The sequence below is a fragment of the Lytechinus pictus genome, chromosome 5, assembly GCF_037042905.1.
Source record: "Lytechinus pictus isolate F3 Inbred chromosome 5, Lp3.0, whole genome shotgun sequence".
NCBI classification, from domain to species: Eukaryota; Metazoa; Echinodermata; class Echinoidea; order Temnopleuroida; family Toxopneustidae; genus Lytechinus; species Lytechinus pictus.
In genome coordinates this window covers 4089781-4113054 of record NC_087249.1, presented here as the reverse complement: position 1 = coordinate 4113054, position 23274 = coordinate 4089781, and the positions used below count along the sequence as shown (strand labels likewise).

At 37.7% G+C, this 23274-nt stretch overlaps 3 protein-coding genes across 3 annotated transcripts; 1 reads left to right on the top strand and 2 right to left on the bottom strand.

Annotated features, from left to right (window-relative positions):
• Positions 1 to 449: 449 nt before the first annotated feature.
• On the bottom strand, positions 450 to 2369 carry LOC129260587 (guanine nucleotide-binding protein G(s) subunit alpha isoforms XLas-like). The gene is made up of 2 exons (XM_054898552.2): positions 2072 to 2369; positions 450 to 1440 (listed from the first exon to the last, which is right to left on the bottom strand). The coding sequence occupies exons 1-2, from the start codon at positions 2115 to 2117 to the stop codon at positions 842 to 844; spliced, it is 645 nt and encodes a 214-aa protein (XP_054754527.2). The 5' UTR covers positions 2118 to 2369; the 3' UTR covers positions 450 to 841.
• A 993-nt stretch (positions 2370 to 3362) lies between these two features.
• LOC129260588 (uncharacterized) lies at positions 3363 to 7322 on the bottom strand. The gene is made up of 2 exons (XM_054898553.2): positions 6973 to 7322; positions 3363 to 5173 (listed from the first exon to the last, which is right to left on the bottom strand). Exons 1-2 carry the CDS (start codon positions 7043 to 7045, stop codon positions 4695 to 4697), a joined length of 552 nt encoding a protein of 183 aa, XP_054754528.2. The 5' UTR covers positions 7046 to 7322; the 3' UTR covers positions 3363 to 4694.
• Positions 7323 to 14728: 7406 nt separating this feature from the next.
• LOC129260589 (uncharacterized) lies at positions 14729 to 18157 on the top strand. The gene is made up of 2 exons (XM_054898554.2): positions 14729 to 14912; positions 17183 to 18157. Exons 1-2 carry the CDS (start codon positions 14867 to 14869, stop codon positions 17740 to 17742), a joined length of 606 nt encoding a protein of 201 aa, XP_054754529.2. The 5' UTR covers positions 14729 to 14866; the 3' UTR covers positions 17743 to 18157.
• Positions 18158 to 23274: the final 5117 nt, after the last annotated feature.

The following is a 23274-nucleotide window of genomic DNA, read 5'->3' as shown; positions in this document are numbered from 1 at the left end:
TCTTTGTTTCAGTAGGGTCTCCCCTCTCTCTATTTCTTTCTCCCTAAATCTCTCGGTTTCTCTCCCATTCCCTCCATCTGTATTTCACCATTAATTTTGATCATGCATTTTTTATTCAACAATTCTAGCTTTTCCATCTCTTGATATCATAATGATAACTCTATACCTTTTTTATATATCTATCTTAATCCATATTGATCCATCTTCTACCCGATGGTCTCACTATTCCTTCCCCCATTTGTCTACCCCTCGCCCCCCCCCACTCTCTCTCTCTCTCTCTCTCTCTCTCTCTCTTTTCCTCTCTCTAGTCTTATTCTCACCCCCCCTTGTCTCGAATTTTCCTTCACAATAATTACACGTGCTGTTTTCATTTAAATATCAATCAAATCTATGCCTAAATGAAAATACTCCAAAATTATCACAATTTAAAAGTATGATTCAACCAAGTAGTGTATATCTATAAATTTATTTTATCATGGTAGACGAGAATTAACAGTAAGGCAAACCAGCTCATTGATATTCCAACATTTACGATTCATGACACTCAGTTCCTCTTTTATACGTGATGTATTTGGGTAGAGATGACACAGACCAAAGGATGACAATTATTAATCAATTAATTTTTATCTTCATGTTGCAGATTCATTAAGAGTCTATTAATATCCTCGATACTTCTTGCATGTTTCAATGTCCATGTGATTGCTAATAAATGCCATCGTCCCTTGTCACAAGCCAAATAATAAAGCTCACAATAATGATTGATACATCATGTACATCCAAAAATTTCTCAAGAGTGTCCGGCAGTCTTCAAGAAATTTTGGACGAATTTGCGGGAGGTGATTTACTTAAGGACGATAACCGGAATATGGTGTCTGTACTTTTTGAAAAAGAAAACCCCCAGTGCAATTGTGCAACCAATGATGGCGAGCACGGCGAAAGCGATGCCGACACTAGATCCCGAACTCGAACCCTTCCTGTATTTGGTCATCATCCCCTGACCCATCGAGCTCGGGGATTTACCACCAGTCATCATGAAAGGTGCTTGGGCAGCTCCTCCGAGAAAACCGAATCCACCATCGGAGAAGACTCCTGGATTTTCATGTGCCCCAACGTCTGGTGTATCAGGAGGCTCGTATTCTTCATAGTCCGGTGCGTCAGGAGCGTCGGGTGCATCGGGTGCGTCAGGTGCGTCAGGGATATCAGGAGCATCTGGGATGTCTGGTTGATCAGGGTAGTCAACTTGGTTGAATGGACCGTCAAAGATTGTTTGACGGTTGAGGGCTGCGGGAGATTTGGGTTGTGCAGGATTAACGAAGCCAGCTCCAAACGTCTTCAAGAAGGCAAATGGCTGTACGGGTCCTTCTGGTCCATGTGGCTTTTCAGGTTTATCTGGTGTTGGATATTTCCCGTATGGTCTTGCGTCAGCAATGGCGCACAAGACTGATAACAACAGGAAGAAGAAAAAACATTATCCAGTTAATACTCACCTAACAATTTTCGTTATTCATGTATTAATCCATCTTCTTGGAGGCGCAATAGCTCATTCGGTAGAGCGGGGGTTTCGGATTCCGGTGACCGGATTCGATACCCACTTGGTGCGCTAGTGCCGTTTGGCAAGGAATTAATCCTCATGCTTTCAGGTAAAAAAATCACCACCATTTATCATTTACCTAATTGAAATATATAAGTATTAAGTTTGATTTATTCACTTGGCAGATATCATGTTTTCTTTGTTTGTGGCGTCTCATGAGGTAAACACAAATTACATACAGGAAAATTTTCCAGGAGGACAAGTCTACAAAAATTACAAAAGCGGTATAAATTTCATTTTCTTAACTCTCTTGGTTATTTTGGAGATTGCCGAATATCATGACTATGTACATTGTATTTATGCCATATAAATTTCCGGTATTTGCATTTATTTCACAATTGAGCATGCCTTTCGGTTTTTTTTTAAAGAAGAAAACTATTAACAAAAGAGGTAGAAGAAATTAAAACATATGAAGATGAAATATTATTATTTCTCAGAATAATCCAGCAGTAAACAGAAATGCTAGCGAAATTTACTCACCAAGAACTATTATCGATAGACAAAGAAAGGTTGAAGACGTAGGCATTATGCTTGATAAAACTCCCCAAACTTGACTTCAAAATGTTTTTCTTCAAAGCTTGAATGGTTAAAAATCTCATCCCTGTGATCAGGAGCAACGACTGAATTATACTTAGCGAATCAACACAGATACACCAATAACTCACGTTGTTAAAACAAACTTTAATGATTCCGCTAAATTTTACACTGCTTTATAAGCAATTATATTCTCCATCAAAGCAAACCATCCAGCTGTTATCCAAGAGAGAAACTCGCAACTAAGAATTATACCCAAATCCTATACCTTGACCTTGTTTCATACAGTCGCATCTATCTCCCACGTCAGCCCCGGCGTTCAGGGGGCACGTCTTCCCACCCTGACACATGCACGAATCCCCCTAAATCCTCCATCTTAATCCACGTGTCTTTGCATTCATATTGCAATGTTGATTCGTTACTTTCATGAGGATTTGCCGACTGCAGAAGAAAACTTATTAGTCATTTCTATATCTGCATTTATAATGAGCTACTTTATAAAACAGCCGAATTCCATGTCCTTCCGTCAATTAATTTTACTGCGGTGTTTAGTCATTACCAGAAGCTATATTTTCATTGCACATCTCGTAGCATATCAAAGTAAAGACTTGTTATGTGGAGTTTGATTAATTTATTCAATAATCTTAAAATGATGTAAATACTGTCATCGATGGACGTTGTAGTCATCACTGAAAAATTATTCCAGACTGATCAATGATATACGTCGACTGACAAACTAGGTCGGTTCGAAGTTTGTTATTCTGGTGTGGCTGTAAAATTACCCATCACTTTATAACTTTTCCTCATCGTATTGCAAAATTTATTAGAAATTGAATAATCTTTTGTCCTATGTCGATGTTAGGGAAGGGGTTAAAGGCTTACTATTCACGTTAGCCATGAAAATACAAAGCTTGAATTGATTTAACTTTGAGACAATATTTTTGTCAACTGGGAACCAATTGTGCATGAAAAATTTCGTTGTAGACTGAAGAGCACTGTTCACATTATAACCATTAAGAAATGTGTGTATTTCCATTCCATTCAGTTGATATAAAAAGGACCAATTATAATTACAGTTCTTAAATGTATAACTACCTAATAATTTTTTAACTGAAATTATAAATTACTAACTGAGTATTTCCTTTTTTTTTTTCTTATGATAAGATCCCTGTATATTCAAGAGCAATGTTTGTCAACGGTTCCTTATAGTTAAGGGATACTATCACTTTTCTTTTGTAAAAAAGTGACGAATATCGTAGACAATAGTCATGTCGTTATATAACGTCCAGTGAAAGTAATCGAGCTAATCACTTTACTTTAATAAGTAAATATTCCTTGAGTGGTTTTCTGCATTTAGCCATTTACAGATAATATCAATGAAATCGTGGCTTAAATAAGGCAAGGGCAAGGACACAGCCCTGGGTCACGCCAGTTATTCAGAGCCATTTAGGGATTTCCTTGAGAGACTTCCAATTTCTCATCGATATTGATCAGCACTATATATGTTGTCCCTCTCCTTCTCCCCTTCCCCCTCTCCCCTTCTTCCCTCTTTCTCTCTCTCTCTCTTTCTCTCTCTTTCTCAGGAATTCTTTGGGACAAGTAAGGATGATAACAACCAGGATAACAATGATATTGGTCTCACAGTTATGATAGTTGCTTGTTAACACTTATGTTGCTATGATTCTGACAATTCTAACCCATTTGACCTCTCCGCGTGTGAGAATGCTCATATACAGACATAATAATTTTTGATGAGTTATTTGCTATATGGTTCATATTTGCTCTCTTTATAAAAAATATATACTAGTTGCCGAAAACCTAATTGTTTTCAGTATGAGGTATTTCAACAGATCTTTCAAAGGACATTTTTAACTTTTGAAATCAAAGTGTTACGATTTTTTAAATTCTTATCAGATGTTTATAAAATATCTGAAAATAAATCATCATCATATTAACGTTATGGGAAATGTGCATCATGCTTATGATTCTACTGATGATTTCAATCACACATAATATATGCGATTGAAATCATCAGTATAATCATAAGCATTAATGTCATCATCATCACCACCACCATTAACATTTTCATAATCACAAACATAATTTTTCATTATCATCATTATCAATTTTATCTTCAACAGCATTAACACTATGAGAAGATCTATTTTCATCAAGATCATTCCCTTCATCCATTTATGATCATCATTAACATCAACAGCGTTCTTTTTACTCTCCCTTGCTTCCATCTCTTGATCATTTTCCCCACTGCAAATAAAAACACCTCATATCAGCAATTATAATGATTTAAATCCATTTGATATAAACTTTCAATCATAATATACATTTATCTTTATCAAAATGTTCATAAACAAGTTCGTAATCAAATAAAAATATAATCGGGCAATCCCATGAAAGAAAGGGAGATTTGAGGGAGGAGATAAAGAGTGGAATCTAGAGAGAGAGAGAGAGAGGGAAGGGCTGGTTTAAGAAGGGGAAAGGAGGACATGGGATATATTGATATCTTCCGATTTTATATACCTGTTTATTCAATTTAAGACAAATATGAGCCTTAGTCTATATTCAGTTCGGGAGGTATATTACTGGTATTACTTGAACCTGGCCTCTTAATAGCTAATCCAGAGACGACCACCACTGCGATCACGAGGATGACGACCCCAAAACCAATTCCGATGTGGGATACTTTACTCTCTGTGGCCAAGGAGCTGTGTTCGTTTCGCTTTTTTGATTTCCACAATCCAGATCCTGTCCATCCGTTACGACCAATGGGGTTTGGAGGTCCGGCATCAACTTCAATCACATCTAAATCGGCATCAGCATCGCCAGCGACAACGGATTCGACTTCAATGTCGTTTTCGTTTTCATTGTCCGCTTCTTCGGGGTCGTTGTTGGAGGGTTCTTCTATGTCGCTTTCATAGACATCGTTATCTGCTTCCATTTCCATCTGTGTCTGAGCGAGGGGAATATTGTTGACAGCGGTTTGCCTCGAGAGGGCTTGGGCTGGCTTCGCCTCTATCCTCAAACATAAAGCTGTCAGGTATTGAAATAAGAACAAAAATAATCAGTATATATTAAAAGTATTTACTATTGTTACTCAATTATTCAAACAGTTGGTCCACTTCTGTCATAGTCTACAACCACATGGGCTTCATCCTTTTGGTCTACACTACACTTACTTTGTTTCATCAAGTCGAATTTGATTTCCACTTCGTCTTTTGATTACTTTGACTTGTCAATTTACAGACATTTTAATCCATGAACAGTTCAACTATTTAAGTGCTAGACCAAGAAGATATTGAATAAAATGCTTATAACCAAACTGCAAATTAAACAAAATTATAGGAGCGCTAAATAGCCGTAAGACCAAATGGGTAGTAGATGAACTGATGATAGACGAAGTAGGATTATACCATGTGGAATTAAACCAAACGGAAACTAAACAAAGTGGGTGTAGACCAAAAGGCAATTTTACTGGTTATATTTACATATATGTTTTTTTTCTGGAAAACAATGATAATGTAAATTCAAGCAAATATTTTTTTTTATATATGTGTTTTGTCATTCATTGATCGTTCAAAAGATCTAACATAAGGGAACTGTGTCAATTATTGGACGTCAGTTAAGGGATTAACATATATTTTAAGGAATCATTTACCCGTTTTTTTTTAAATACGACTTTTTTATATCATAAAGTTTCATTAATTACATGTATTCATTGTCTAATTGCCAAGTTAATTTGTTCTTTGATTTATGCATTTTCGTGTTTCTTTTGAAATATAGTTGAAAAAACAAGTTGCTATATTCATTCATTTGACAATAAAAAATAGTACAATTGCGCATTTCATTAACACCAACCAAAATTGTAGCGTACATCAAAGAGAAGCAAAACATACGTTTTTCATAATCATAGCACATGATATTCGATATTACGGGATTTAGTGTGGCGAGCAGCAGCTTAAGTCGGTAGGGTATTCATGGTATTTGTCATCCCTTAGCCCACTGATAAAATATAAAACTAATTCTACTCATCGTCGCCAAATATATAACGGCAATTCATCTGCAAATTGATATTCAATAAAATAAATTTCGCATTTCCCCTATATCCATTAATATAAAAAAAATGAAAAATATAATGATAAATTGTTTAGAAACAATAATGACTGCAGTGAAGTAAAAATCGTTTAAATGAGAAAATCTGGGGTGAAAATGACCCTAGCGATCTCTCGATAGCGGAAAGCCTTTGATGAAGCACGGCGATGAACCAATTTCCTTTCAAGATTGATAGATCCTCCCTAAAATGACAAGAACCCGTTGCTGAGGATCATCCTCATAGTAAGTTTGCTATCAATATAAACTATTCTGGTACAGGCAATCAACGATATACAACCTCAAATTAATGTTAAAAACCCATTATTCCAAGGATAACCGTTCGTGTCTCTGATCTTTCACGATATACCATACGAGGTGCCTATTCTCAATTCATCATCAACTATCAAAATATATAAACTCACTTTAAATCAATTTTCATAATAATGACGTGAGATATCACATCACCCATAAACATTGGCTTTCTTTCACTATAATGGATTGATAAAATAAGTTTGCAAATACTTTGTGTAAAATGTGTAAATGGAGGCATCGCAATACATGAAAGACTATTCAGATCCATGTCCTGGGCCGCAAAAATTAGTATTGGATATGACATGTATGACATGGTAAGACAATTAAAAATAGTAACATTAACAACGAAATAGGGAAACATTTGGAAATCGGTCTGAAGATAATTTATACATCGCATGCCAGACTGAGCTCATGAATGGCGTACTCACCATAAAACAAAGTAATCGTGATGGAAAGATGGGTGCAAAACTTCATCGACGCCGCCATTTTTACTTTCTCCATGTATAACTTCGACTAATTAATGTCACAACTAGAACGTTTCCTGTTTAAATGGCACAACCCTGAGAATCCCGTAGACCATGTAGACCGATTGGGGAGATGAATCACTTCTTTTTATACCATCCAAAATCCAGCATATCCAGTTCAATCACTTTAGACTTAACAGCGTGTCCACTACATCATTTTGACTGTGCTTTACAAAGTTTGTTTCGACTAACTAATACTACACTACTAAAGTTATGAGTATCATCTGTCTCCCGTACCTTCCCCGCTCTGTTATGATGTCTTTCCGTCCCCATCCCCGTTTGACTCTCTCTTTCTTGCTTGTTTAACAAATCACCGAGTTGACCTTAATTAATTAAACGACCTCATAGTTTTTTCTTCGTGAACGTGCTCACAATTTCTGAAAAAGAACAATGTTATTCCTTATAATAGAACACCAAACAGTTTTTTTTCTGTCTAATTAACGAGGTTAAGATGTGTAATTGGAGAGAAAAAGGAAAATATATGTTTACCAGGATATATAATTTTGCCACTGACATGACTGAAGTCACGGAAACTACCACTACTACCTGACTACTACTATACTTACTGTGTAAGGGACTCTATTATATCATTACATTGTCATAGTATCTTTTATATATTTTTAAAGAAAAATAGCAGAGGCAAAATTATTTGACGTGAGTCAATCAAACAGTTTCTTTTTAATCTCATCATAATGATGAGGGAATTGATGTGGTTTACATCTGAAAACAGTTCAACGTGAGCATAAAACGCGATGAGACATAGACTTGCTTTGTACAAAAACAAGGCGACCAAGATGGACTTCTCAATAAGGATCATAACCAATATACCCAATTGCCCAAACCGATCGACTTGGATTTGAATCCCGACTACACGCCTACATATACTTCCGATACCCTACCACTGAGCTACCACACCATGACCCAACTTTGTCTGGCAACACTGAAAGATCAGTGTCAAATTGTTTCCCTTCATAATGAACAATCGGACTTTTGAGGAAGTTATTGCCATATTGAGTGCCAATAGAGGCGTTAAATGCACACAATATTTGGCAGAGTTAGGCACTTGCGTCTTTCTCTATTCGAATTACGTTTGAACTCTGAGAAGAAAACTTATAGCATATTGGTGTTTTGTCAAGTCAATCATTGTTAATCCAAACTAGACTTCCTTCTAAACAGGTGAATTACATATACTGTTAAATGCTATGATCATGAAGGTTTCTTTTTTCTTTGGTATTCACAGGCGGGCATGGCCGTATGCAGAATATTTTTGTTTGGGGTGCAAGAAACATAGATTTTCTCGAAGTAACTCGAAGGCGAGGGAGCGAAGCGACCGACCTTGTCTCTGGGGCGCTTTGTACTTTATAAAGCGAAATTGAAGGATCTCGTGCACACTTTGGGTGAATTTTGTGATGATGGGGTTCCTCCGCTTGCCCACAATGCTGCATGCAGCAAGTTCCCGTTATGACAACAAAGAACAAAAAAAAACTTTGTCAATAATTCACTACGGGGAAACTCTACAACGCACCAACTCCTTTGAAAATACAAGTCAAATCACAATGGAGAGCTGAGAGGTTTTTGACTCTAGACTACGACATATTTGCAATTGTTCGTCTGGTGCAAAGCTTCGCATGATCTGCTGTCCCAGGCCTATCAGCTCTCTATTGTGATTTTAATTGCATTTTCAAAGGAATCGATACGTTGTAGTGAATGTCCCCGTAGTAAATGCGAAAACTACGTATTACCGCAGCAAAGACACACATCCACTCTCTGCGTTCAATTTATACCTTGGTCACATTTGCTCTACGGCGGCCGTACGGCGGCCGTAGATACCTGAATTCGAGAAATTTCTGCGGCAGCCGCAGAAAATCTGCGGTGGCCGCAGGGTCAACGTACGGCGGATTCCTTCTTTTTACAGGCCGTAGGGGTGGCCGCAGAATTTTAACGCGGAGTTATAACATTTTTTCTTTTCTACGCTCGCCGTAGAAATTAGACTAGCCGTAGGCATGGCGTAGAACGGTCTACGGCGGCCGTACGGCGGCCGTACGTCGAGCATACGGTGGCCGTGCGGCTGCCCTCGTGTTTTTCTTCCCTCCTTTCCCCTTCTCCTTTTGTGTTATCTGCTCGGGAGCCACCAGGCGCGTATTTAGAATTTTGCACCTCGGGGCCCTACCTATAATTTTGGCCCATATGCATGTGTACTTTTCAGAAAAAATGGCAACCCCTCCTCGTCAGGCAAACAGGTGCCTTGAATGCATGTTGAATTATCTTATTTCATAATCACATGAAAAAGGGCAACTGCAGACCACTTCTTTAATGATGACTTGATAAAAAGTAATCTATCCATGAATATGATGTAATACCACTTTTTTTTAAAGAACAAATGTGACCAGGAAGCACAGATATTGCCCTTTCACCAGCAGCTAACTGGGGTAAAATATGACGTTATTATCATTATCATTATTATTAGTATTATCATGGGGAGTTAAATGCTGATTTTTGTTGTTTTTTAGGGTGTAGTTCTTACTTAAGACTCAAGCGTTTATTAACATCTTAACTTTATTCATACAAACAAGTTAACATGGTTAAGGGAGATTTATTTCATAAGTCCAAATAAATTATGCGAGCGCGATTTTTGATAGCTTGTGTATAGACCTGAAAATAGAATATTCTGAGAAGTTTTGTAAGCATGAGCAGGATGGGTATCTCTCTATCTGTCAGGGCGAGCTGAAAATTGTCTATATTCCAAAATGACCCAAAGTTTGGAAATTCTAAGCATTATTGGTAATCATGAACAGGATGGGCACTTAAAAATTATTCGATCCGAGCGCGAAGCGCGAGCTGAACCTTTTTTATATTTCGTTCCAAAACTAGACATTCTACGCAATTTAGGTAATCATTAACAGGATGTCCATCTAACTAATCATTCGATGCGAGCGCGAAGCGCGAATCACCCCAAAGGTCGATTTGCCCCCCCCCCCTCCCTTCCTAGGTCGAACATTACTGATCGTATAATATTCAGATCAGTGTCAAACATTAATTTGGCGACCCCCCTTCCTAGGTCGAACATCAATTTGCCCCCCCCCCCACTTTTATTACTCCCCCTTTCCCCCTTTTCTCTTCTCTCCTTTTCTCTTCTTCTTGTTTCCTTCTCTCTTTCTTTTCTCCCTTTTCTCTTTCTCTTCTTTCCCCCTCCTTTTTTATTTCCCTTTTCTTTCCCTTTCTTTCCTCCCTCTTTTTGGCGCCCCCTTTTCGCCTACCCGGGGGCACTGGCCCCGAACCCCTTCTCCCTCCCACCCAGAATACGCGCATGGGCATGGTGCGACACTTTGAAATCTTTCTGAAATAAAATGTCTAATGTAAAATATGAGTGTGACAAGCAATTCATGGTATACTCACTGTATAGTTCCCCTGCGGCCGCCGTGATGGCGCCTTGCGGCCACCTCGCGTCTGCCGTAGTATTTGTCAAAAACCTACGGCCAGGGTAGGGTCGCCCTAGGGCGACCGTACGTCATGATTTCAAGGACATGCGTCAGCAGCAGATTTTTTTTCTCCAAAAATTAAAAAATACGCCGTGCGGCGACCGTAACATATGTGACCGCTAGAGTAAGTGGCCGTGGAAATTCTGAGGCGACCGTAGAATTGCTACTCGCCGTAGAAATTTTAGAATCTACGGCGGCCGTAGCAAATGTGACCAAGGTATTAGATATCAGTGAGTTAGTGCCGGTTATTGCATAGCACATTGGTAACAGGTAGAATGCTTAAGTCAATATCGCTTAGCAATTAGAGCATCTTTACTGATCAATGATGGAATACTTCCTAGGGAGTGGATATTGTGCATACATGTACCGAATGCTGATAAGCCAGAATCCGATGTCCGGAGTGCGCCTGTAATCTAAGCAAAATGAGGGGAGTTACAAAGTGATGGAGAGATTCGAGCCCTGGTTACGTCTTCGGGACGTAAATAATCACAAAATATGATTGATACACGACAGTATTAAAACTAAAACTTTAATTCGGTTCTGTGCATGAAGTGTTCATAGACATAGACTAGAGCAATATTCCAACCTCCAAAACTAAATAAACCCTAATCCTTCTATTTACATCATTCTGAAACAAAAAACTCCATTACAATCCTAACGCTTACCTAACCCCCTCTTAAATATTAGGACAGGAGCAATAGTCGCAGGAGCTTATTGTCTTGTCACCAGTTTCTTACCTGCACAGAGTTTATATCATTCGACTATTCTGAAGTCGTATTTTTTGCAATAAAACTATACCTCCTGCAAACCAAAGAGGGCGATATTAGGGTCAGAGCAGACCACCGTAGATGTAGAAAGTAAGATGGATCAAAATATGATTTTGGGTGACGACTTGTAACAACTAACAAGGGGGTGAGTGAACACACGGACGGGCACTGCTTCTGATAGAAAAGAGAGGTGAGACATATGAAATATGTACTGCGATGGAGAACGTCGAAATCATCGCGATGAGAGGATAAAGATTAATGTAATATGTAGACAAAGGAATATAGAAAGGGTACATTGTATGGTTTTAAGTGATCATTTCACTTTGTTCTGATTAAAAAAAATATCATTTTTGTTCTTGAAAATGAGCTAAACATTAGGCTTATAGTGTCAAGATACAATCACAAAAGTTTCAAAATATCATATCTAAAAGAACAATTTTAAAACCTTGGAGGTGTAAACCAAAGTTTGAAAGTAATTGGGGGTTGGCTTCAATGACTATGTGTATGCAGCGAATGTGTGCACCACAACGAACAAACTCTAAATGAAACCAGCATGACCTACATACTATGTGTACACCAAATGCGCAGTGCAGCTAAAATAGTGTGTGCATAGGAGAATGATACACACAGCAGAAAGTAGACAACACAGCTAACAGACTTTTTGAATTTGGGGAAAACTGGGCATATAAGTTGAATGCGTCTTACAGACAGTTACTCAAAATCAGGCTAATAAATTATTTCTTGTGTCTGAATTAGAGTTTTTCATCCCATATTGTGGTTTGTTTCAGGGTTTTGAGGACAAATACAGGTACTCATACTCATGTTTCATCTTAGTTTGATAATTTTTTTTAATCAGCTGCTCACAAAGTGAAACGATCTCTTTAAGGTCCGTGGTCTAAGAGAGAGAGAGAGTAAAATTGAGAGATGGAGAGAGAAGGGGGAGGAGAAAAAGAGAAAGAGATGGGTTGTTCCTGATTAGGCTTATATTGTTTCATACTGATTCATGTGATATTAACCAATAAAAACAATATCGAACGCTCTTTAATCATATTGAGCATTAGGTCTCCATCCTCCCAGGGTGCATGTGAGTCATATATTTGAAAATTCAAAACAAGTTAAAGGCAAATCTACCCAAAGTTGCTTTTTGTAAAGAAAAGGAAAGAACCGACAAGTAAAAATGTATGTCGAAAACATGGAATAACTCTAACATTGTTATTATTTAAGATGCAAAAGGTTGTAATCACAATAAATAAGGTATAACGATTGGGCAACGGTGACGCCATTAGTAGTGGTCCTGTATTATTTCTTTATAAAAAGTTGATTATGATAATATCACCATTTACTGAGAATCGCATTTTGCTTTTACATGTTTTATGAGGACATACATGTATGTGACATACCATCCCCAAATCAACAATAAGTCGCCCAAAATGATTTTTGTTAGAGTGTGAAAAGAAGAAGAATGAGAAGAAGGGAAAATTAGATAGATAGATAACGCTCATACATGTATTTGACAAATCTGTAGACCATTATTCAAACTCGATGGAAGTACCCCCTCAAAGAGGCACATCTCACAATATACGTACCCTATAGACTCTATACCCTGGGAATTGCACTCCCATGACTCCATTACCAGGGGTAACAACCTCACAGTTGCCAACTTTCACAAAAACAATATAATTTCCCCATTCACATGATTTTAACCCGTTTCTACAGAATCAACGTTAAAGAAATGAAGTATGACAAGTTGCAAGGGTTTTGGATGGAAAAAATAATCTTGCATTTAACAAAAAGAATCTGATCAAAAATTGGCAATAAGAAATAAACCTACAAACATATATAGCCCGTTAAAATCTTAGCATTTATGAGATACCTTATATTATGGAGTGCCGAAGAAAGAGGTCATAAGTCTTTCCTCGCGTTTTATAACAGTGTGACACTATTTCCATAAAAAAATAATCAGACTAAAATATGTAAAGTTCATATATACATCCGTAACATCTGCAAACTTCGATGGGGAAAATATTTTTTGGGGTTTACGAATCCTAATTTGCCTGCCGGTTTTATCTAGTTCTTTAATATTTTGAACAAAGCAATGTATGACTACAATCGTTTTAATTGCCATCTCCTCTGCTCTCCCAGTTTAGAATGTATTTTCTTCTCTGTTCTTATGATATGATATGATATATCTTTATAAAACTTCTTTTTGATTATCTTTCCTCAGCCTATTTGTTCAGCTAGTTCTTTTTATCAGCATTGTGGTGGATCAGGTGAAAAGTATCGAAACCGTTGCCCACGAATCCAGGGGTGCGAACATCACTGCATCACTTGTGTAGATTGTATTCGTTTATTTTGTTGGGTAAGATGTTATTCTGCAATTTCGCCACTGTACGTCCAGGTGTTGAATGGAGCCCTTGTTGCAAGATAGATTTTTCACCCTTCATATTTAGGTGTTCAATGAGTGTCTGGTAATTGCTACATTCGTTTAGTGACGTTTACCAACATTTTGCCCCTCTCCGCTCAGGTGTTAAAATGGGTGCCCGGTTAGATGCAAATGAAATGCAATATTATGAATAGACGTCCCATGATGTATGCATGCAAGGTAAAAAGATACATCAACCGCTCTACACTTATAAAACGGTTTAATGATATTTTGTTGTTATTGTATATTGTTATATTAATCTTTTTTTTTTCATTGGTGTTGATGTTATAATTAGTATTATCATTACTATTGTTTCGATATTCGTAATATGAATATCATTCTCATCATCATCATTATCATCATCATTACAACTTCGCTTCCATAAAGCCTTTTTTCAGCAAAGTACGCATATTATCTATTATCTATCTACCATCAATTTTTCCCACTGCATGGCCTCAAAACTGTCGGGGAATCACAAAGTTTTTAAACTTGGCACGCTACCACTGCTGTCAAAAACAAAACTTTTCCCATGAGGTTATCGGTGGCTTACACATCTTATGTATGTTTTTTAGTGGAATAGTCAGAACATTATTTCGCTTTTCCTCTCATATATCCGAGCAACTTTTGAGTAAAAGTCTTTTATTAAGTATGTCAAACGATGCCAAGAAAATGTAACTTACTTCCGAACAAGGCTCTTGTCCTCTCCTACCTCTTTCCCTCTCTCTCTGTCTCTCCCCATCTCTCTCCTATCTCTCTTAATTTCTCCTCTCTCTTTCTCTCCATCTGCCTCTCACGTTTTCTGCATTTCTCTTCATCAACTTCTCTCTTTCAATATCTCCTTCCCCTCTCTGGCTCTCTTTCCCTCCTTTCTCTCTTTTCATCTCGAATCTGAAAGATTGAAAGTGATGTAATTGCCCCCTTGGATGCAGGAAGTACCCCAATACAAGAAAGTGAAGTGATATTTAAAAGATAATTCTTTCAACTAAGACCTCAGTTCGGAATCTGCAATCGCTTGTAGAGAGGAGGGCATCACTAGTGAGGACACCATTTTACCTTTGTATGCCTATGGTGTGCTTCTTGGCTGCACGCATCATTGTTTCACTTTTGTGGTATTTAAAGCTTAATTAGCAATGGCTTTTTCCTTCAATGTCATCTGCCTCGCTGCGATTGTGTCTGGTATGTTGAGTTAAGATATGAATGTTTTTTAAATTAATATTCCATATTTTTGTTTTGTCATCATGGGTACTGTTTTTTTTTTTTTTACATGAACTGCTATTACCTTTCTTCAGTCTCATCTGTTGTGGATTTGTATCCACCTTTTTGCAGATGGTCTAATTCGTAAAAGGTCTACTATTTTTAAAAAATCTAATTATCATTTGGTCTCACTAGAAATAACTGTTATTCTAATGCTCGCATGGTCTGATTTGTAGTTTGTCTACTTACAATTTTGCACTTTGTCAAATGAAATTTTGATTCATAACAGCTCAAAGGCCACAGTAAATAAGACAAAATTGCAAATGGGCTAAATTGTAAGGCGTCTTCTCCATTCAAAAGGCATCAGCTTCCCGCATCTTTTGTTCCAAAAGCTGAATGATCAGCTTTTGAATATAATCCCGAAATTGTTATCCGGTTCCTGAAAGCCAGGGTCAGCTCGGCTTCCGTGTCCGTTGCATTCGATCAAATCGTAAGTAGCAGAAGTTGTTGACGGAATAGAATTCTACCTTGTGGGATGAGACCAAACGTTAATTCGACAAAGAGGGTGTAGATCAAGCAGCGATTGAACTGTACGTGGTGCAAAAAAATGCAGAACGTTCCATGAAAAAAATCTTTGTTGACTGGGCCTCATGAGATTGATGATCTCCTATACTTAAGAGGAGGTTGTCCTTATTAGTAATTAACGAGCCATCATGTTAGGTGAGCATTGCGAGGGGCACAGGTGACACGTTCCCCCACCCCACTTTGGCGAAAGTTGTACACAGATATATATAAAGTGGTCCCTAAATTTCTTCTTCCCCCTCCCCAGTCATTTGAAGCGATGAAAATGGATCCCGAGAGTGAACACCTTTTTTGCTTGTCATTTTTGTGTGTGTGCTGGAAAGGTTCTGCTCCAGATATGGATATGATAATTTTTTTTTTCTTCTCAAAAAAATGTCGGGAAATGTCTGTGTTCTCCCCCTTCCATTCAGATCTGTCCCTGCACCGTACATAATATGGGGCACACAAGACAACAATATTCAGGTTATGGGGGTTATTGGCTCTTATTGGGAACTTCAAACGGTAGATCATTGGTTCTAGAGTACTAGTAGTTCGATCGTTTCATCTAGCTCGGCATTCCCAAATCAATGTGGTGAGTCATAAACCACAAAGGTATATCTCAATCATCGAGAACAGGACGCCTTTTCAAAGATGAACTTGGCAAAGGCTTTTAAATTCTACCTGTCTAGGCAATCAAGGGGGCAGGGATGCACATGCTCCCTCCTCATATGTTCAAATTGCGATTGTTTTCGTCATTTGGGGCGCAGAAACATATCACCCCACTGAGAGTGTTTCCGTAGCAGCAAGGCCGCTTGACTCTCGGGTCAGATCAGATGGGTACGCTATCATGGCTATCAAAGCGATCTTCAAAACTGGCTTCCTGGACCGGTTTCCACTAAACTAGTTTCTTGAGAATTGTAATGAGAACGGGGTCCTAGTTTCAGTTATGTTTTATTGAATAAATTTACATAGTTAAAATTTTATAATTGTTGCAACTAAAAAGTTATATCGTCAGCTATCAATGGTGGAGATAATGCTGAGTGTGTGTGCATAGGTGTAAAATAAAGAAGCAAGACATTTGGCACGAGAAGGACGTATGGTTCGGGCAATTGAGGAAGTTGGGAAAGAAATGAAGCAATGTTAGCAGGTTTATCTCATCATTTTCTTTTAAATTATTATTTGATATAGCAGCTGTACATCTAAAATTTTATACATTCAATCTGTGTTAATTAAGTCCGCTGAGGTTACTCTTGGTTTATACCATAGGTTTTTCCGACGGGCGCAGATGGGCACTTAAATTCAAGAACATGAAGAATAGGCAAAAGGGAACATTATGAAATAAAGATAGTGATATGTTATGGGTGGTTTTTTTTTCTTGGTGATATGATAATCAACTTCGAGGTCCGCAGAGAAGAGAATGACCAAGAGCTGTGTGAGCCAATGTCGGGAAGAGGCAGAGGCAGAGGTGCTAAAGGGATCCTTTAGCCCTGGAAATAGGGAGAGTGAGGGGAGCAACCGTCCTCCCAGTTGGTCACCCTTCTTCTGCAGCCTTCTTGGTGAGATTCCCGAACAGATTTGTTAAAGTTGAAAAATGGCGATATCTGCATAAAATCATGTGCATGTATAACCTTTCCATTGATATTATCATACAATTATGCAACCTGTTTCCATGTGATTGTTCTTTTATACAGTGTGCTTTGTGCTGTCTGACGCGCGGGGGCTTGGGAAGACAAGAGAAGCCCGGCAAACGCTGTTTGATATTCCTTTCGATCAGACTGACATGACTGAAACGTACGCTGGGATGTCAGCACCAGCATATTCGAGCATAGGCGGTTCAGCAGGTGGTGGTGGTGGTGGTGGTGGAGGCGGTGGTGGTGGATTTGATGTTGGTGTCTTCGCTGGAGACGATGGGGGTGATTCTGAGTCTTCCGAAGAAGACGTCTATATGTACGCTGGTATGGACACGGCCCTCGTCAACGATGTCGATGCTGATAACAGACAAGCAATAATGGTGGGAGGTGACCGCCATCAGATAAGTGGTAACGTTCTACCGATTCTCAGAGGTAGTGGTAAGGGTTTGACTTTTGAGGCAAGGAATACGGATCGGTTGTTGAAGAGGACAACGGGCTCATCCAGGCGTAGTGTTGGCGTAGCTTTCGCTGTTCTAGGTCTACTCACTGTCGCAGTGGCTGCCGCTGCGATTACACTCAGGAAATACAGACACAGCCTTCCCGTTATTGTTTGGCCATAATATCTATGGCATTTTATTATCCACCCATTCAGCAGAGCTTGCTTTTATCTATTTGACAATTAACCAGGACTGGGAAATTCGAATATATATACGAACATTAAGTGGCTCGTGAAGCCATAGGTTGAAATTATAGCGGGTTATGTCACTTACCGGACGTTCATGTGTCTTTGTGTTGATATATCGAGTAGAATTATATTAGATGTTCATTACTTATTTCATAGTTATCAGATGATTGTTCGGAAATCATATTTTTCTAAACAGAGAAAAGTTTGATGATCGATTATCACCTCTTCGTTACCAATGCTTTTTAGTCTATTTCTCTTTTCTGGTATGTTTTCGTAATGGGCCTACATCATGCTACATGTAAGCGGACGTAATTCTTGTTTTGATGTATAATAAAAAGAGGTAAAATACATTTACAAGGGAGAGAGTTTATTATCGACTGCCTTTGTTATATCAGAAATAAATCCGGAACTTTAGTGGAACTTGATTGATGATGATGATGATAATAATAATAAAAATAAGAATAATGATTATGATAAATTATTATTATTATCATAATTATTATACTATTATTATTATTATTATTATGACTATTATTATCATTATTATTATTATTATTACTGATAATAATAGTAATATTATTATTGGTCTATAGAGGTTATGGCTCGTCTTTCAATCAGAGCGACATAGGCTCGAATCCTAGTCATGGCGTGTTTTCTTTCAGCAAGAAATTTACCCAAAATGTGCTGCACTCAGGCGCGTAGCCAGGGGGGGCGGTGGGGGCGGTCGCCCCCCCCCCCCAAAAAAAAAAAAAACGTCCCCCAAAAAGAGAAAAAAGAAGGGGAAAAAGAGAGGAGAAAAGGAAAAGGAAAGGGAGGAAAGGAAGAAAGGTGGCTTTGTGTTGTTTTTTCTTTTTATTCTTTATTTTTTCTCAAAAGAGAAACTCCTTCACTCTTGCTCTAAATTTATATATGAATTTTGCTTCCGCGTTGTGCGCGGTTAAATGACAATATTGAAGTTCTCCATTGTTTCCCCCACCCTTTCTCTAACCCTGTTTTTCCACCTCAGCTATATGTGTTTCATGCCAGTTAAAGTTCAAATGTATACATTAGTATAAGAAGTTATCTTTTTTTTTATTGATCGCGCAACTAATGGTCGGGTCGGCTGCGGGCGGGTAAAATCTTTATATCAATTTCTGCCGTCACCTCCATAAAGTAAACTTTTCCCGCTTTTCATCTCATTACTAAACAACCATAATTTTGGGGCGAACAGGATCCTAATTTAAAAAGAGGAAGGTATGAAATTCGTGTCGTATTAAATAAAAAAGTACAATACTTTTTTTATCAAATTCTATTAAACTTCAGTTATTTCCCTGCACATTCATCTCCTGTCCTGTTTTGCACCCTCAGTTTGAAATTTTGAATGACACTTAAATTCTTTATAATTCAAAATGAAGCGCTTCAGGATAAGTCAAAGAAATTGGGCATTCCTTTTTTATATATAATTTCAATAAATAAGAGAAGTTTCAACTTTTTGCGCACTATTTTCCTAGTAATGAAGTTCAATAATCTTAGAAAATCAATTGAACGAGAGCCGATGGGTATAGAGATATCTGCATTTGATGAAACGTCCGCCCTTTGAAATTTCAGAGTTGCATTGCTCTGCGCGGGGAGGAATATGTTCCTCCCGGCATCTACACTTCTCCTCGGTTTTGCGAGTATGCACTGTCGCTAAATTGTTTTTTGTAATCAAATCTGATCTTTCCAAGGGAACTTACGTATTCAATATATCTTTAAGAATACCCTTTTCTCGGGACCCTTTTCATGGCAAAAAAAAATGATGAAACGCTGTCGCTTCCGCGCTTCGCGCGGGGTTATACTCATTCAATTTCCTCCATTGTATATTCTTTTTTTGTGCGTTCACAATCACTTTTGAAAACAAGGTTCAAAATCACAATATAGTCAACTGAATTGGATCTGATATAGGTACTAGAGACAAAAGAGACGGCTCCTTTTCATTTCAATTTATGAAACACCAGGAGGGGGAAAAACCCTCCCTGCAACCAACCCTATAGGGAGCGCGCTTCGCGCGCTCTGTAAGTGTTGACACGCTTCGCGTGCATTTACCGCCCCCTCCAAAATGAAATCCTGGCTACGCGGTTGGCTGCACTCAACCCAGATGATGCAAATGGGTACCCAGCAGGATCGATTCCTTGAATGCTCGAGCTAAAGCTGGGGTTATTAATAGATATGTGTCATTTCAAACGGTTTTTTTTTTTTACTACATTTCGTTGAAATATGTTCCGTCTCATCACAATAAGGAAACTCATTTTTAGATATAGCTATCAAAATCAATAAATATTCTTCGATTGTGAATTTGACATTCATTGTAGGAATGAAATATCTTCCTAGAATTGAGACCAAATTGATTATCCACGCATTGCTGCATAGAAAAAAAAATCCTGAGTTATGTTGGAAAAGATTTGCAGAGGATCTCACGTATGAATCTGCATCCACTGTCAATTTAAAGAGATAGGTGAAAGAAACTTAACAAAGAATAAAAGAATACCAAGAATATACTAATGAGCCATCCCTTTCTTATCCTTAATAAATCTCTTTCTTTGCGCAACTTTCTTTGCGCAACTAGCGTGCTTTGCCAGTACTTGTGTATGCGTGAACGATTTCTTTCATTTTATGTATTCAAATAAAGAAGAGCAAAGATTTACATGATGATGTTAGACCATAAATCATATGCATACGTTGGAACTAATAACTCAGAATCACGGTTTCCTTTTTTGTAAACGCACTGTAAGTCATCATGAATGGGCAATAAGAAAGCCGATGATGTCATCTTTCCCTTTTATTTTGCATATTATTGCATGAAATCACAATTATTCACATTGTCTTAGTTAATGAATGTAAAAATGTGATTAACAATCGGTCCCATATGTTATATCTTCATTGCGGCAACTAAACTAGAAGAGATGTCATACAAAATAAAATTAATGAATTACGAAAACGGAAATGGGGACATGACATATTCACGATGGAATACAAAAATATTTCACCGAATAATAAAAAACCAATAGATTTCTTATTTTTCATCGGAATGTGATTTATATTACATTGTGTTGTCTTTGATTTTTAATTTATTCAATAGCACTGTGTCATTTCCACTCTGAGTTGCATTCTTAAGAGGAATCATCTTTATTCAAAATTAAGTCATCCTTCTTAGTTACTATGTTGAAATAAAGTTTCTTTTAATATCAAGTATGATAGCACCATTATTCAATGTTGAGGGCGTGTTCATCTAACGCTGAATGGGATGAGTTGCTCAATCTGACGGCTCTTTTGTGTTCAATGTCATTGTTATACCAATTTCTGCAACATGAAAGGAGAATGAAGTCCCTGAAAAAGTAAGCTCGAGTGCAAGCAGTAAAATTTGAGAATATGACCTGTTTGAGTGACATTGGACAACCATTTGGTCCAATATCATTTCGTTCAAAAGCATAGAGGTGATCTTATCTACCTCTATAATCAACATTCATTTCGTCCGATAGCCAGTTAGTCTATAAAGAGCCACTTCCACATAAATACAATACACGTTGGCCACTTCGTCCAAAAGTCACTTCGTCTTAGAGCTATTTCGTCCAATAGCCACTTCCTCTGAGAGCCACTTCGTCCGAATGCCACTTCGTTTTATTCACTTCTTCCAATAGCCATTTCGTCCAATAACCAGTTCGTCTATCCTCGCCAGTTGGTCCAATTGCCATTTTGGTCCAATACCCACTTGGTCCAATGCCCACTTGGTCTAATAACCGTTACTGGGGGCAGGAGCGGATCCAGTGAGTGAATGGGTTCTCCCGTTAAAAAAAGGTGGGAAAATGAAACACACCACAATATAGGATTAACAACAATTACTTAGACGCAAATGGCGATTTACTAGCCTGATTTTGATAACCGTCTCTGCGACGCATTCAGCTTATGCCCATTATTTTTTAATTATCACGTTTGGTGTTGCAATTTATTCTCCTTATGAATATTAAATCATGTGAAATTAGTCCATCAAGTAATTTGAAACCAAGCTTCATATGTTTTGCGAATTTGACATTTAAATTTGAGTCACATCTGCATAGCCGAGGCTTAACTCTTTTCATTTTTAAGAACAGCAACAAAATGTGTATCTTATTCACCTCCTTTTACTTTTTTCAACGCGCCGGTGTTTAAAGAGGACGAATACACTAAGCATTGTACACTACATCGTGTCCCACAAAAAAAAATGTTACTGGCATTTTAGTTAAGTATAATGTGAAAATTACTGAATCTTATTGTATTTAATTTTTGTAATCGTCAATTAGATTTTTTTTTCATACAACTGGCTTGAATTCCATGCGATATGATTCATTCAACACAGAGCTATGGGCCTTTTTTCAGAACTCATCGAAAATCTCTCAATCCAAGTTTCGTTATTGCGTTGAATAAAATACGCAGTCAAATCACATCTTCATTCGCTCTTTTTGTTTCCTTTTTAGATTTTCGGCCCACAGTTTTTGAACCCTTTGCCCCCAGAATCATGAATAATACCCCTTTTTCGTGAGTTATTTGGTATGTTGATTCAATTTTTGTCATTAATTTTGCAAAATAGGATCATCTTCAGATCAAATTCAAGATGGCCGCTAAACGCCATCTTGACAAATTTACTTTCCGCATCACCCCCAGGAAAAATATTGGGGGTGCTTCAGTGCTTCAGCACTCCCAGTATCCCCGCTTCCCAGGGCCATTCACGTGGTGTAATATTATGTAACGTTGAAATTGCAGGTTATTCAACTTGTGCTAAATTCACAATTACAATTATTGCTATTCGTACCGTCAACATTAGGTTTTGTCAAATACTAAACAATATCTACATTACCCCAAATGCATTAAATTTGTCTACTTGCTCAGTGGTTATCTGCAAAAGGCCCAGCGCGCAAACCTGAACCAACTAGCAAGATCATTCAAATTTATTAAATTACGACTTAAATTTGACGAATTTGAAGAATTTGCCTATTAAAAAAAGAGAAGAACAAAAACTCGAGTCCATCTCCTCCGAATCCCCCAAAGGAAGTACATTTCTTTAATGAGTGTACATATCGGCCTACACCCGGCTTATGCAATACCGATGAAAAGCAGATGCCTAAAAACTTCTCTTGAAATTATATATATATATATATATATGAGAAATATGAGAAATTATACATGTACAACAGCTTTGGAAACTCTTTTATTTAAATGTTTTGTGAAAGTAATGGATGAAGAGAACAATGGTATAGGCGTAGCTTAAAGTAGAACTATATTGAAAATCCTAAAAATGGAGAATCATATATCAAATTAAAGGAGAAAATAAGGAGAACACGATGGTGTAAATCATGTATCATGGAGACCGATGGAACTCAGTTAATTGATAGTTTAAAGTTCTCTCTCTCTGAATGCTTCAAACACGCAGAATTACGTCCGCGAAATTGGGGATTTTTTATGACGTCACTTTCTG

What these genes read in the sequence shown, in the direction of transcription:
- LOC129260587 (XM_054898552.2), bottom strand. Translation starts at nt 2,117, where the DNA reads ATGCCTACGTCTTCAACCTTTCTTTGTCTATCGATAATAGTTCTTG. An exon ending in TCTATCGATAATAGTTCTTG is followed by an intron (nt 1,441 to 2,071) that starts GTGAGTAAATTT and finishes TGTTGTTATCAG; the next exon opens with TCTTGTGCGCCATTGCTGAC.
- LOC129260588 (XM_054898553.2), bottom strand. Translation starts at nt 7,045, where the DNA reads ATGGAGAAAGTAAAAATGGCGGCGTCGATGAAGTTTTGCACCCATCTT. An exon ending in CACGATTACTTTGTTTTATG is followed by an intron (nt 5,174 to 6,972) that starts GTGAGTACGCCA and finishes AATACCTGACAG; the next exon opens with CTTTATGTTTGAGGATAGAG.
- LOC129260589 (XM_054898554.2), top strand. Translation starts at nt 14,867, where the DNA reads ATGGCTTTTTCCTTCAATGTCATCTGCCTCGCTGCGATTGTGTCTG. An exon ending in CCTCGCTGCGATTGTGTCTG is followed by an intron (nt 14,913 to 17,182) that starts GTATGTTGAGTT and finishes TCTTTTATACAG; the next exon opens with TGTGCTTTGTGCTGTCTGAC.